The sequence below is a fragment of the Hemicordylus capensis genome, chromosome 3 (genome assembly GCF_027244095.1).
Source record: "Hemicordylus capensis ecotype Gifberg chromosome 3, rHemCap1.1.pri, whole genome shotgun sequence".
NCBI classification, from domain to species: Eukaryota; Metazoa; Chordata; class Lepidosauria; order Squamata; family Cordylidae; genus Hemicordylus; species Hemicordylus capensis.
In genome coordinates, this window is record NC_069659.1 from 292,309,541 (window position 1) to 292,325,925 (window position 16,385).

The 16,385-nt window shown below is 44.0% G+C and overlaps 1 protein-coding gene across 21 annotated transcripts in view; it reads right to left on the minus strand.

Moving 5' to 3' along the window:
- Positions 1-16,385, minus strand: part of KIF1A (kinesin family member 1A) — a 196,894-nt gene that overhangs the window by 126,989 nt on the left and 53,520 nt on the right. For all 21 annotated transcript variants that reach the window (XM_053304577.1, XM_053304578.1, XM_053304576.1 and 18 more), the window contains exon 3: positions 1,084-1,160. In XM_053304577.1, coding sequence (XP_053160552.1) covers positions 1,084-1,160 — 77 coding nt within the window. The remainder of the gene's footprint in view (positions 1-1,083; positions 1,161-16,385) is intronic.

The following is a 16,385-nucleotide window of genomic DNA, read 5'->3' on the forward strand; positions in this document are numbered from 1 at the left end:
CCAGTTACCTCCAGTAAAGGGGGCAATTGGGCAGCAGGGAGATATGCTGCCGCCCTGATGGACTTTAAGAAAATGGAGTGCTGGCAGGGGGGGAAAGCAGTGGAGGAAGGGGTAAGTGCACCCTCCCCCAGCCTTAAAGATGCACCCACCCACCTTCGAACCACTCCCACCCAGTTCCGTGCACATCCCTAAACCTAACCACAGTTACTGAAGTAGAACTACAGAATAAAAGAGGCTATCACGCAGGACAGACATGCCTGGGTCCTCGCTCCACTCCTTCATTCTGAATCAGTCTAGCTGTTTTCATCATTAGTGCTAAGCTGATTTGCCAGAGATGGTTGCACTTGGTTGTGTGACCATCCAAAGGCAATTCTGATTTGTTGGATGCTGAAGAGCAGGGGTGGTTGTGAACCTTCCCTCCCGCTGGCCCCCTGTGCCACTTTCAAAGCTTGCAAGGCCAGTTTTGAAAGGGGAATTGCCCCCACCAGGGGCACAGTGCAAGACAGTATTTGGTTCCTCTCCTCAGGTACTGCAGTACCTGGGCTGCCCCTGCTGAAAAGGACACATTTCAGTTCTGCAATCACATGTAGAAAGTAGCTGCTGGTCTATATTCAGTTGGGTCAATGCTGTGTCATGGTACTGATGAGTCTTCAAGACATCTTCTTTCATGTTGTATCAGTATCAAAACTGAAATACATAATCAAGGCATTGATTCCAACTGACGTGGCTCTGAGGATCAGGATCCTCATAAATAGCTTCAATACCGCTCTCAGCAACCCCTTCCTGGGCCCGTTGAATACACATTAAGGGTAATGCACAAACACAGCTGAAGCAATATAGAAGAACAGCTGCGTCACATTTTCCCTGTTCTTGCCCATGAATTGCTGATGATCATTCCTCAAAATTATTTCCGGTTTGAAATAATTTGTAGAATAATTTCTGTGAATTATTTTTAGTCAGATATTCATTCTGGAGCAATGAATGCAGATCCAAAATTAAAGCCTGATATAAAGCCATCCCAAAGCATCCCCACCAATCAAATACCCCCATCACCACCACCATCTGTAGACTGTATCTACTTACCGTTGTGTGAGACCAATAGGAATAGTCAAAGCTGAAACTTTTTGGCGTCTCCTTAGGCTGCTTTGGATTAATGATAGCTAGAAAGAAAGAGAAAAACATGATAGGATGTGATCACTCGGGAGTCAGCAGGGGTCAGCAAAAACTGAGGTAGGAGTAGGGGGAAGTGACCATGTGGCAGCTGCAATCCGGATAGGATAGTGCAGGACGTACTTTTTCCTCTATCCTTGATACAGTGCTGGCTACATGATGTGGGATGGCCACAGCCATCTTACCCAGATCATGGCTAGCACATGATCTCTTCACCCTCTGCCTATCTTGATTTTTGCTGACATGTGACAATTTTTGGGAGCACACATGGTGCTCTGAGTCTGGCTGGATACTCCTCCCACCCAGCTGTTGGTCATGAGAACAAGCTCATTATCTTTTAAATTATAAGCCTGTGGACAGAGACTCTGAGCCCTTTTTCACAATCCATGAGAAAGGGTTTGATTGGGCAGAGAGGAAGCCTCAACAAGCCTACCTCCCCAACATACAGTCCTCACTGTTGGTCTGGGTGTGGAGATTGTGCACCCAGATGTGAAGCTGCCTCCTCGGGCAGTGCGGAGGGTCGTGGGCCGGGACAGGTTGCCCAGAAAACTCCCATAATGCACCTAATGAGTATGGAGATTCCCCAGAAGACGGCCGGGAGCCCTGCGGTCTCCCTCTAGGGGAAGAATGGCAGTTACATCCCCAAATAGCAGAGCAAAACCAGTTTGGTGAGAAAGCAGCAAAGCAAGAGGTCTTGAAATAGTTCTTTAGTATTGAAGAACTACAAGAATTTATTTAAGGAAAAGGTTACAAACAAATGTGAAAGTGCTTGCAGCTTATTTCAGCTGTAGCTCATGGCTGAAGAGAGAAACCAAAACAAACAACCTTCTCTGAAGAGACAAAATGGAGACTAACACTGGAAGAACAAAGGGGGGAGGAGTCTAGCACTGTTATCCATGACCCTAACCCCCCCCCTCCCAGTGGTCACTATGGGACATTGCAGCTGAGAGCTGATGCTGCCAGGGTCCTAGCTCCAACACTCCCAACCCCAGTTGCAAGCAGCCGGGGTTGGCAGATGATCAAATAAACGGGGCTAAGGGAGTGCTAGTCCCCTTAAGCCCATTTAAGAGGGCGGCTGGCTTGGCGACTTTGCCACCGAGGCACCGCCGGGATCAGGCGTGATCCTGCTGGTTCTCATGCGCAGGCAAGAAAGGGCTTGGCTTTCTTAGCTCGGTTTTGCCTGTGCATGAGAACAGCCTCTCTCTGTTTTATAGTTTGTATATAGCACTTAGATGTAAGCACTATCAAGCATCACGCATCGTAGCTGCATAAGTGCACATTATATTTATTCTGTTTCTGGGCAGTACTCCCCACCACACAGAGAGCTACATGTGTGAGGAGGGGTTACCATGTCTGTCTGCAATAGCATGCTTCCAGTTACAGCAATAATGAAAAGCAGACTTTAAAAAAAAAACACCTGGGTATGATATGTGGAAGCAACTGAGATAACATTCGTACATATGTGGAAGCAACTTGCTCCAGACAGATGAGACAACATTCATACATTCCCTTCTGTATACTGGGGGTGGGGGACACTACAGGGAAACAAAGCAGGCCCAGGCCCAAAAATACTCTGGCACGCTGCCACTACCAGAAAGAAGTAGAATATAACAGAGCTTTGTTTCTTCTAGCAGAAACATCTAACCAGTGTTAAGAAGGGATCCCTCCCCCTGTGTTTAGATCCCTGAAGGTTTATTAACACTGAACCCTGATGTCAGAGACTCAGATGTAATTGCTGAACCAAGTACCTGAGAGCAAACTCTAGCCGGTCAATGGATATGTGCATCAATTACTTTGGTTAGCTACAGACACAGCTGTGACGAGCCTCCCGCACGTCAGAAGCAGCAAATGGCAGAGTGTCCTTCATCTGAGCGACTCTCCCTTCATCTTCTGCTGGAAAGCAATCATGACTCATGTACAAGCTCACAGCAACTGACTATCTGCTCATCTAACTCTCAGAAGGCCCATAAATAAGAGAAGGGATCACAGCCCCCCATCCTTCACATCTCCCATTCTCTCCCAGCAGTGCCTGTGTATAAATTAATGTCTTTCAGATTCCTTCCATCCCCTCTGCTTTAATCTGAACTTGTTTGTGTTGTGGTAAGAGTGAAAATGTTATATTCCTTACACTGAACAAAGACAAAGGTGTTACTCTCCTTATTTGAGGAATATTAAGGTTTTTTAAAAAAAAAAAACAAAACACCAAAAACTTTCAACTGAGCAAAGGATGCCAACTTCTAAAAATAAACTTCATTGCTTTTCACCCTCCCACATGGTGAAGCCAGTGACACACAATGGTAGCCCATCAGTGTAGGCTGGGGAGCAGTGAATGAGCTGTGGGTACAGCTTGTTCTGCGGTGTTTTCCCCGGGTATGTGGACTGGTCATTCGACTGGTTCCCCACCCTGATGAATAACCAGTCCACACACCTGGGAGTTTTCCACACCCGGCTTTTGGCCCACATTGCCTCCAGAATGGAGCGGGCACATTCACAAATTCAGCAGATTCACCCCGAAGTCCCTGTGAACTATCAGGGAGCACTTCACACACGATTTGGGTTTTTCATTGCTCATTAGAGTGCAACCCGATTTATATTCAGAGTAAAAAAAAAAATCCTTTTTTGCATTGGGTTTTTTGAGTTCGCAATAAAGCCTTGTAGAAAACTCATGGTAAAGCAAGCTGTGTGGAGAACTCCTTGGGATTACCGGTAATGCCATAGCAGGGTGAGGTGAGAGAGTGAGAGAGAGAGAGAGAGGGGCAGTTGGGGGGTGGTGGTGTGAGAACAAGCCACACCTTCATCTTTTTCCTGATCTCACCCAGATTGGCATCCACTGGCCACAGAAGTGTTTAACCAAGGGCCAAACTCTGTATGGATCCATTCATAACACATTCTCTCAACATGTCATTTTAGTTCTGTGAAATGGCCCCAGAGTGCTTTCCAGATTACAGGCTACAACAGCCGTAAAATGCTTTGACTTGGTGGGATCGAATTGAATATGCAATTAAAGGATGTCGCGCAAAGCCACTAGCAGGAGGAGCAGTCTTTTCTAGTTGCACAAAACTCTACAATGGGAAAATACAACTATTAATTTGTGCTGCACGTGCGACATTATAGGACTGTAATGTGGCAATGAAATCCAAAAGAAGGCATCAGAAATGTGAATGGCACCTTGATGACAGCGCAGGGAATGCGATATCAAGACACAGGTAGTTCAGAAGCACAAGTGTCCAGGAAGGAGAAGAGCTGGCCTGTCAATTATGGACTGGACAGTGATTTTGTAGTGATGACACTATCCATTTTTTGGACACAGAAGCTGACATCCTAACTAAATTACTCAATGGAAGTCTCATTGAAATGAACAGTACGAGTGAGTCATCATGAATTTGGCCTATTCATTTCAATGGGACTTCCATTGAGTAATTTAATCAAAATGTCAGCCGGGGCAGTGAGACGGAGCAACCTGAAGTAGATAAATCCATTAGATGACAATGTTTTAAAGTAGGAGACAAATAACAAATAACTTTCCAGGACCAACCTGACTGCACTTTTTAAAGTTTATCTGTTTAATCAGTTTCTAAAAATTATACAAATATAACCAAAAAAAACCTTAAGAGAAATGCAATGCAACTATTCCCCTCTTCAAAAAGGGGGATCATGGAAATCTCTGACATTACAGAAAGGAGCAGGTAAACCAGATAACTACAGGAAGAATATTGCATATTAAAAAAATACTTATTAGCATTCAGTGAGACACCAGTATAAAACAGGGATTCCCAACCTGTGGTACTCCACATGTTGCTGAACTACAACTCCCATCACCCCCAGCTACAATTTATTGTGCCTGGGGATAATGGGATTTGTAGTTCAGCAACATCTGGAGTACCAAAGGTTGGGAAGCCCTGGTATAAGACATCTGGGTCAAACAGTAGGCTGGTTCTCACAACCAGCAACAGGGTTGGACAAGTGTCCTACCCAAGTTTAGGACCTGTGTGCATTTCCATTTTGTGATTGTATATTCATAAAAAGCAAGGTAGGAGGCAGGGGAAGTGATCATCTGCAAGGCTCATGTTGGGTAGGAAGGGTCCATCTTACACAACAGCTGTCGCCAGCTGTTTAATTAGGTAGGAGGAAAAGCCCTCCTACCCAGCACGGGAGCCTCTCAGGTGATCACTTCCTGTCTCCTACCTTGCTTTTTACAAGCACATGAACACAAAATGGGAGCTCACACAACTCCCAAAATAATGATCATCTGAACTAGTCTAGTGTCTACCAGAAGTGAATATATAGATATAGATCTTAATCTTAATGATCATGTGCAAAAGACTTTTGTCATGTCCATACAAATAAAAAAAGGGAGCCATTTCTCTAAAAAAAAGCTATCAAAACATCTGGGATTCTGCCTTGATTTGCTTTGTCACTAGGTTGTCCAACATGCCGTGCTGCACCATCCCATGACTGACAGAGACTTCTAGTCTCTCCTTGTCTGCACAATTAACCTAAGGAGTTGCTTAAAGGTAGAAGTTAAGTGTGCCGTCAAGTCAATCCCAACTCCTGGCACCCACAGAGCCCTGTGGTTTTCTTTGGTAGAATACAGGAGGGATTTACCATTGCCTTTTCCCGCACAGTATGAGATAATGCCTTTCAGCATCTTCCTATATCACTGCTGCCAATATATAGGTGGTTCCCAGAGTCTGGGAAACACACCAGCGGGGATTCGAACCGGCAACCTTCTGCTTGTTAGTCAAGCATTTCTCCGTTGCGCCACTTAAGGTGACAAGGGTTGCTTGGTGCACCAATATTCTTTGAATCAATGAGATTGCTGTGTAATGTTACAGAGGATGCTGGAGTACAAGGGCATAGCTACAAATGGAAGACAAATGCTGAGCACTTGAGAGTGGGTGACCCTGCCAGCTAGGTGATGCTCATACCTCCCTGAAGAAGCTGGGGAGGGGCCCAATTTCACCCCCCCAGGATTTGCTACATCCCTACTGGGATGCAACTCTCAGACTCTTTGATGCAGCTGCTTGAGACAAAAAGGTTCTTGGGCTGACCTGCCAATGCCCCAAAACTACATGAAAGTGTTTTATTTGCTGAGATATCAGATACATCTCATCTAGTAACATTAAAAAAAAATAGATACATCTCATCTTGTAACATAAAGAGAGGAAGAAACATTTAACTCAAAAGACTGCAGTCTAGCGATATAGCTACATTTCTACATGTCAGCCATAGGGATGTGGAGAACCAGTTCGATCATGAACCAGACTGCTGCAAACCAGGCCAGTTTGAGCAGTTCAATCACAAGCTGCTTTGAACCAGTTTGAGCTGGTTCATCAAAATGACCAGCCTAGCTGATTGGTTCGACCAAACCGGTTTGCACACCCACAGTTCAGTCCAAATTCAGTTCTAATTCGGACCAAACCATGCCAAATGGTCCATGCACAGTCCTAGTCAGCCAGCTAAGGGGACAGTGCATGTATTTTCCTTGCCACTGAAGAGTACAGCAATATTTATTTATTGATTTGATATGATTTGATTTGATTTGATTTGTATACCGCCCTTCCAAAATGGCTCAGGGCAGTTTACAATTAAAACAATAGGCAATGGACAAGTTTCAGGAAGACCCATTTGCATACACAATGGCGGCAGGGTTCATGTTAGCCTTGCCATGTCCCCGGGAATTTAGGGTGACCCTCGGATTTTGGCTCATCCACCCGGCTGCTAAATTCCACCCAGATTTACACAGATTTCAAATGCGCTACCCAGATTGCCCAGATCCAGATTACTCTGGATCCAATTACACGAGAGGGCAAAGAAGGAGGGAAAAGTATACAAATCTGTCAAATAAATAAATGAATGAAATGCAAACTAGTCAGTGCAAAATTTGCATAATATGCAAATTAGGCCACCTGGATTTGGGAAGCTTGAATATGGCAACCCTATTTCATGTTGAGATCTCCAGTTAAAGGATCTCAGGTAGCAAGGCTGGGAAAGCAAGGCAGGGATCCAGTAGGTACAGAGTTTACCAAAGTATCGCAGTGCCTGAGGGGAGGCACTCAGGGGTGCAGCAAGGGGAGAGGGGGCCTGTGTTCACCCCTCTTCCCGGCAGCCCCTCAGAGTGAGGAAGATAATGAAGAAAACAGGGAGAGGTGGAGCTGGGGGCCCCTTGGGAGTTGTGAGCCACAGATTCTTTGAAACCATCTGCTCAATTATAGCTACGTTCCTGGAGCAGTGCTCCCTCTAATTTTTTTCATCTCTTTGCAGAATGAGTTTTGTTCTGGGCGGCAATATCAAGCCAGTCTGTGTGCATGTGCATTCAGCGGGGGGCCTTCCTAATTCAACCTGAGCAGGATCTAAAATTAACTGAGTGGACATCAGAAAACTTGTAAGTGCATGCACGTGCACACACCTTAGAGGAAACAGTGCCCTGGAGGCAATGAATGACCCTGATGGGGGCCTATGACCTATGACCCTGATGACCTATGACCCTCAGCCTATGACCCTGATGGGGGCCTATTTCCCTTTCAAACCTGACCTTTGCAAATTCTGTAAGTGGGCTGGTGCTGGCTTGGGGGAATACTGAAAGAAGCCCCATCTTCTTTCCTCGTGAAATATGAGAAAAAGCACTCCATGCCACACTGGCATAGGTCAGATTGGGGCCCAAGAACTAGTCCGATGGCAGCAGCAGGTGGCATCTTGTTGTCCTGCTGGCACCCCAATAATCTGCCATCTGCATCTCAGTACAGGAGTTTGGGTTAAGAAATGTTGGGTTTTGATGGCCCTTCCAGTGCTTTGATTCTGGAAGCAATTATGAGAAACAACAATGCCAAAAACTGGGATTTCAGTTCAGAGTCACTTGAAATTTGGCCCCCAAATACAGCACACACACTCTTTTGAATTCTGTGCCAGGTTCCTCGTCTGTTGGGAATGTTACCATGGCAATCCAAGAACCGAGATTGACTTGCTTCTTTAATTGTTGATTGCATTTTAAAATAAGAGAGACGCAGGGAAGAAAAAAAACACACAAAAAACCCCCACACAATAATGGCAAACCTAAGAATAACAATTCCATAATTTTAGGCATCATTCAAATGACCTTTTAGAAGAAGAAGCTGGTACTGAGTGGAGAATTAAATTCTTAATAGACAGCTGATGTGCAATGCAAATTAGAAGAATTTAATCATGCAGGCTCAGCTGTGCCAGGAGTAAGTCCATTCTTTAGGGTGGGGGAGTAGAAAACCACCACCACCCCCAGACACAGACACACAGACACAGGAGGATATGCAAAGGTGACAACATCTGATAAAGTATCAGTGCCAAATTCATGACAACCGGAGGGACACACTATATGTTGGTTGGGACTGAAGTTAGCAGATGTTAGTATGGCCAAGCAAGCACAGGGATATCCAATCTGAGGCTCTCCAGCCACTGTTGGACTACAGCTCCCATTTTACCTAGCCACAATCCATTGCAGCTGAAGATGAACATCGTAGTACAACAACCAGAGAGCTTCAGGTTGGCCACTCCTGAGCTAGCAGCTAAAAATGCAGGAAGCACTACTTCTTCCTGTGTCTATAGATTAGATGCTTTCGAAAATCCAGTTCCAATCTCTTTACATTTTAAGACATCATGGGAAGGGTTGGCAGGAAGGCAGGTTCCTCCCTGCCTCCTTGCACATGACCAACCCTCCCCATTAGGTTCTGTCAACCATAGTGATATACAATTACAGCTGCAGCAAGCAGCAGAACCAGAGAAAGAAGTCCTCCAGGAGTGCGGTGCATTGGGCAATTCCCCCATAGCTGGGCACTCTTGCCGCCTGGCTTTGTGTGCACTCGGGCTGCAGGCAGCCTGTGTGTGCACACAACCAGGGACTTGGGTTAGAAGGGTGCACTCATGCCCTTCGATCTCAGTATTAGCCTGGGGAGAAAACATGGGCTACCTGGCAGGGCAGCACCAGGATCAAGTCTAATCCTGGCATTCCACAGGAGCAGCCCTAGTAGGGCTGTGCAAGGCCAGGTAGAGCTGCTCATGTGAACAGTCCCAATATGTATATCCAGACCTGCAGTCTCTGCAAACATGCATTTTACACAATGACAACATGTGACATGCAAAATATATAGTGAAAGTTAAAGAGTATACTGGGGAGTGGTAGTATTTGTGGTACAGAATTCCATGGAGCTGTTGGGTGAGGAAACAGTGGGGTAAAAACCTAATTGACAAAGTGAAAGGTCTAGCAACTGTTGTCTATATAGTGGTAACATTGGGTATCATTTGCTTACATTGTAATCTGTGAAGTTTGGGGTGTTTTTTGTTTTTGTTTTTTTTTAAACACTTTAAAAAAACTTGGGCCAAATTAAGCTAATGTGTTTAATGTGCAGTAAAGAAAAATACACGAGATTTTCAAAAAGCCCTCAGGTTGTCCACATACAATTGCTTGTACCTACTGAATTGCTTAATTTCTTGCACATCTGCTCTGGATAGTGTTCTCCCTCACACATGCAGCAGTCCTAGTGATTTAACTGTACCTACAACCATATGCTTGGTAAAGGCCAGAGGGTCTTTTGTGATGTCTTTGTTCATCCCCAGGACCTAAATTAATGATAAGGCTTTCCATAAAGATTGGCAGTTGCTAGGGAAACTGCCTAGGAGTATCAAGTTGGTGAGCGTGCCTTCCAAAGCAAAGGCTGTGTGAACCAAGTAGCAACTGAGGAGCTTGAGAGTCCATGGATAAAGAAACACTGAACAAGCAAGGTGGTGTCTTTTGGGGATCAAGAAAAATGCAAAATGTTGCAAGTGAACTTCAGAGTTCTACTGCCTCCTGCCTTGGAAAAAATGAACTCAATATTTTACCTTTGTTCTGATTAGTTTTTTGTTCAGTACTTCATGTTCAGGGTTAAAACAAAGTGGGCACACAGGAACATAGGAAACTGCCATATACTGAGTCAGAGTATTGGTCCATTTAGCTCAGTATTGTCTACACTGACTGGCAGCAGCTTCTTTAAGGTTTCAAGCAGGAGTCTTTCCCAGCCCTACCAGGAGATGCCAGGGCTTGAAACTAGGATGCCCTGCATACAAGAAGATGCTCTGCCACTGAGTGATGGCCCCATTCCCCAAGGGGAATATCTTACAGTGCTCACAGGTGAGTATCCCTACAAATGCAAAGCAAGATAGATGCTGCTTAGCAAAGCAGACAATTCATGCTCTGTACTGCAAGAGCAGCTCTCCAAGGGTCTCTCTCTCTCTCTTAAACTACCTGAGACTAAGGTGAACCAGCTACATCAAAGCAAAAAATACACAGTCCCAGATCTCTGTAAACGATGCAACCATTCTGAACTGCTAAAGGTAAATTGTGCCATCAAGTCAATTTCGACTCCTGGCACCCACAGAGCCCTGTGGTTTTCTTTGGTAGAATACAGGAGGGGTTTATCATTGCCTAATCCCACACAGTATGAGATTATGTCTTTCAGCATCTTCCTATATCGGGGATTCGAACCGGCAACCTTCTGCTTGTTAGTCAAGCATAGCTCAAATCTAACATCTTGCATCTAATACCTTTCAAGGTATTATATATGAACTATTTCTAGCTGCTTAGTTTAGTTACATTTCTTAATTTCTAATTAGCCAGTCACTGACAGGGAACATGGATTTATCTCATTTTATCTTCACAACTATTCTGTAAGTAAGGAAGGCTGAGAAGCAGAGCTTTACTCAAAGCTACCCCCATTAACATCATGCTGCATTTTTCACATTCAAATACAACAATCTAGCCACCAGACTACACCAACCACAGAGGAAATACATAGATTAGAATGTACAAAACACAATAATATTAGACTTATGACTCAAATTTAAAGCACAGTAAAATAACACTTGTTTTTCTTTTAGCATTTATTTGTTTACTGACTATTTTTATACCACCAAATTATACAAGCTCGTGGAGGTTTACAATAAAAACAAATCAACTATGACAATAAAACAATTTAAAACCTCAACCAAAAGCCTTGTTAAAGAGGAATAGTATCATGGCCTTCCTAAAAGCCACCAGAGCCATTAAACGTCAAACTCCAGTAGGGAGCAGTATTCCCTCTAACAGGGATTCCCAGATTGTGTTGACTACAACTCCCTGAATCCTCAGCTACAATGACTTTTGCTTGGGGATTATGGGAGTTGTAGTCAACAGCTTCTGGGAGTACTTGTTAGAGGGAACACTGGTAGGGAGTGCATTCTAGAGGGCAGGGTCAGCTATAGAAAAGGCCCAACCCTGAGTCACTGAGCTAGCAACTGTAATTGGACCTCCCCTAATATTCAGGTATATTGACTGACATCCAGTGCAGGCCTCCAGCATTGAAAGGAGGGTTACAGATTTGCACGAAGCCTTCAGCATCCCTCCACTGAAGTGCAGGGATGCTGAAGGCTTCTTGCAGATCTGTAACCCTCCTTTCAACGCTGGAGGGCTGTGCTAGATTTTGGCCAAAATCTGAATAAATGCAAATATTAAAATGCCTATGGGTATCTAAAATATTTACTCCAGCTTTCTCCTCTTATTTTCATTATTACAGTGTGAACAAAAAGGGACAAACACTTCAAGATCAGGGGGAGAAACCTACAGTTTCAGCCTTGCTTGGATTCTCAAAGTTAGTGACAACAGCAGGGAGGGAAGGCTGTAATTCAAGAATAGCAGTAAAATGCTGCATTGCACCTTCCAATCTCCTCCCATGCTTCTCTGTATCAATATTTGACTCTCTGGAACTACAGCTGATACAACTCTTACTTTTTGCACATATTTATCTTAGCTGCAGGTCCCCTAGTATCAGAGTACACTGAACCTTTGCCCCCAAAACCCGTCAAGTACGTGGACCCAGAAAAATACATCATTTCCTTTTATTGTAATTTAAAGGATTGAAAATCATGTTTCCCTACACACTTAACCAGGTTTTCAAAAAATTGCTCTTAAAAATCAAATGCCCTTTTTAAAAAAAGAAGACAAACAATGTAAAAATGTCAGAAGTGGATGACCCCACCCAGGGGCATAGGATCCATTGGATATGGGGTGGGCAATTTCCCTCAGGCCCAGAAGGTCAAGGGGCCCCACAAGGCTCTAAAGACCCATGGCCAGAGTGTAACATTGCGCGCCAAACACTTCTTCCCCCCCCCCCCGCCCGCCCCACCACCAGCAGAGTGACTCTCAATCACAGCCAGCGAGCTGTTTCTCTTTTTTCAGGCAGGAAGAGGATGACAACTGCTGAGTAAGGAAAGGGTTAAACCAACCCAGCAGCCATCTTTGATTGGTCCTCCTTGAGTTGTGCCCCTCCTCCGCTCAGCAATTCAAGGCAGAGTTGGTGGAGGGAGCAGGAAGGAAAGCTGGAAAGGAAAGTCAAAAAAACAACCCTTATCTCTTTTTTCTGTGAATACTATTTCTTCCCTCAGAAGCCAATGTGTGTTTTTCTCCTTCCACATCCATGAACTGTGTGTATGTGTGTGCAGGGGCGTAACCACCATTGTGCAAGGGGAGACATTTGTCTCTGGGCCCGCTGCCTCAAGGTCCCCCCCAGAGGCAAGTCACATGATCATCGTCCCAGCTCCCCAGCGCCCGCACCTCCTTCGGTGTTCCAGAGGTATTCCTTTGCTCTCTGTCTCTCTCGAGTCCCCTCCCTCCTTTCCCCATCTCCATTTTGCTCCTCCTTCCCAACCCTGTCCTGGCCCCATCCAGCCTCCTTCTCTGGCATTGGCCAGGGCTCCCGTTGGCTGGCGGGTGGACGTGTGACACGTCAGAGCCCTCCACATGTGGAAGCAGAAAGAGCAAGCAAGAGAGATTGCTGTGTGTGAGGGATGCCCACGCCCCGTTTATCGAGGCCGCTGTTCCCCGCTTCCCGCCTTGCTGCTGGTTTAAGCATCTGGCCACAGCTGGCTGCTGTGTGTTTGTGTGCTGAGGAGGAGGAGAAACATGGAGCCTGACTCCTCAGGTGAGCACTGGCTCCAACGGGCTCCTTCCTCCTTTTTCTTGGGGCAGTGGGAGAGTTGCAGGGGCTTGGTGCTGCTGCCACAGACGAAAGGGACTCCCGGAACTGTGCTTTAACAAAAGCCATTACTGCATGCAAGAGAGCCTCCAGTCTGTTTGCATTTTGTCCTAATAAGCAAGTGGATAATTTGGGGGGGGGGGCAGAGGCAACAACATGGTCTGTGTATGCCTGTTCTAGGTGTTTTAACAGAGTCAGCAGCATGTGGACTTTTAAAAGTAATAGAGAACCCATTCTTTTGTCTTCTGACAGAACTTCCGGGTTATTTTTGACACTATATCCTCCCTCCCCGCCTCCGTGTTAGGTTGGTAAAAAGTAATGGCTTTTCATGCAAAACAGTTAGGAAAACCAGGATAGTATAGCTGTTACTGGGGCATTAGCAACTTCCTCCCTGCCCTCGCCAAGGTAGAAGCGAAGACTTCATTACATTTCTAACTCAGGTCAATGGTTTAGTTGACATTTATTGTATCTTCCCGTTCCCTTCTCTCTCACCTTAATGAGTTTGTATTTAATTTCCAATAATATTTATAATTCTAAAAGGAACAGGCTTTATTTGAAATATTACAGAGGGCTAACATGTTTCTTTTTCTGTGGGAATCTCTGCTTTCTATACATTTATGGAATACGTATACTGACTATAGAAAGCATCCTTTTAAAGAATACTTCATTTACACAAAATGCCAATTCAAATCTAACCGGGATAAATACTTGTCTTTCTCTAGTACCAGTAAATTACTTGCACTGCCCACAATTTACAAAACCTTTAAAAAAAATAATTTAGGAGGATGTTCTATTGTGGCACATAGGTCGTATACATAACACTATTATTTAACTATGCTTTTTGTTACCACTATTTAGCCTCATTAAAGATTTCTTTACCTCATGAGCTGAGCTTCAGTGAGGGGGGGGCATTTTAAAATCTTGTCTCTGGGCCCACTCCAACCTTGCTACACCCCCGTGTGTGTGAGCGGGATATCCCACCCCCAACTGAAAGCCTCCCTTGGTGTGTCTCTTCCCTATCCCCAAGCCCTTGTTTGTGCTTGTGCGAGAGATTTTTAACTTTTAAAAAATGATTTAAAATGATTGAGTTCTTCCCAATAATTCCTGACCCATGTGATCTTCCCCTCGGAAACTGGAATGAGTTGTTTTCCTCTCTGTGGAAAGGAAAGCAGAAAGCAAGAGAGCAAGTGGGGTGGAGTTTATTGGCTGGTCTGTGGTGGTGGTGGTGGTGGTTGTTAAATATCTATTCAATTGTTTATCAACCAAACAAGTTATCAGAATTGTATACATAGCACAGAGAGAGAGAGTTTTAGACTTAAAAAAATAATTTTCAAATCTCTCAGAAGTATGCATTGAGTTATTATCAATGCTTCTAATTTCTTAGGTCTGGAAGCTTAGGGCTATCTCTGATCATGGCTGATCTTGTTGTCCTTGGTGTATATATTTTGCCAGTCCTCAAAAGTCAAGTCCTTTCTTACTTCTCTTCATGTTGTATCCAGAGTCCTTGGAGCAGCTTTGAAATGTGGGGGGGGGGCACAAATGGGCAGGCAGGGCTAGGAACATAGCTAGGGTTGTATGTATGCATATATCAGGTCACAGTAGTAGGCATATTTGTTAAAAAAATCTTTCTGAGCTAAGCAAATATGCATGCTCAAGTATGTGTGTGAGAGTGTAGAATGTGCACAAATCAATTTTTTTATTCATTTGTGCCCAAAAATAATCACCTGATTTATTTTGTATCCAAATCTACGCCCTCCAAATCACCCCAGATTCGATCTGTAATTGCTTTGATTTGGACTGATTTTGACCATTTAATAAGGTCCTAGGAGCACCAAATTTGGGGTGAGTGGGTAGGTAGGTTCCCATGCATGCAACCTACCACCAAAATTTCAAGGCAGTGAGACACTTGGTTGATATTTAATGATTTTTTTTGTTTTAGTTTTTACTGATATTGAACATTTCCACCATAGGAAACCATGGGGATTTGAAACTGCCATATCCTAACCCTAAAAGCTCTAGCCCTTGTAGAAGTGGAGTTATGGAGCAAAATGTGTGGTCACTATTTTTCAAGTGTTTGGATTCTTTGTTATATAATAACTTTCCCTCAATGAATCCCTATGAGGATTCATTAAACACCTCCATTTCTTCTATTTGGTGTCTAAAAACCGTTTCTCATAATGAATCCCTATGAGGATTCATTACACACCAAAGACTCTGAACACCTCAAAAATTCCTAAAATATAAACTGGGTACCCAGTGGCTTGTGGGGTACTTGGAACATGGGATGCCACTAATTCTCCACCCCTACCTGCAAAGCAGTGGGGTCAAAATGAACAGAAGAAATGAAGGTGTGTAATGGAGACACCAAAGAATCTAAATACTTCAAAAATACCTAAAAAATAAAGTGAGTACCCCAGTGTGTTGTGTGTGGGGAGGATGTAGTTGACACATGGCAGTTGACAGTTGGCACTGTCCAATGCTAGTCAAAAGGAACAGAAGAAACAAAGTCGTATAATGAATCCTCATAGGGATTCATTATGAGAAAAAGTTATTAGACACCAAATAATCTAAACATTTCAATATTCCAAAAATTAAAATGAGTACCCCACTGCCTTGTAGGTGTGTGTGTGTGGGGGGGTGTAGTTGGCACATGGCAGTTGACAGTTGGCACTGTCCAGTGACAGTCAAAATGAACAGAAGAAATGAAGGTGTGCAATGAATCTTCATAGGGAACTTATATACTGCCCAAACTTTAGTCTCTGGGCGGTTAACATAAACCCGTTAAACCAGATCAACAGTTTAAAATCAACCATAAAATTAAAACAGACAATTTTGAGGAAATTATGAGGAAAAGGTTATGAGGAAAAGTTATTATACACCAAAGAATCCAAACACTTGAAAAATAATGACTGCACATTTTGCTCCATAACTCCACTTCTACAAGGGCTAATGCTTAGCTTTTTTTTTTAATGAAAGCTGGGAATCTGGGGGAATTAGTAGAAGGGATCCAAATCTTGAATCGATTCAAATCGAATCAGGCACAATTCTATTTGTAACCGAATCTAGCCAATGGACAACAGGGGTGATTCATTTTGTCTCCAAATCACCCGAATCAGCTAGTTTTGGGTACAAATTGATTTGTACCCGAATCAATTTGCATATCCCTAGTATGTATATAAGATGAGGATGTAATATATG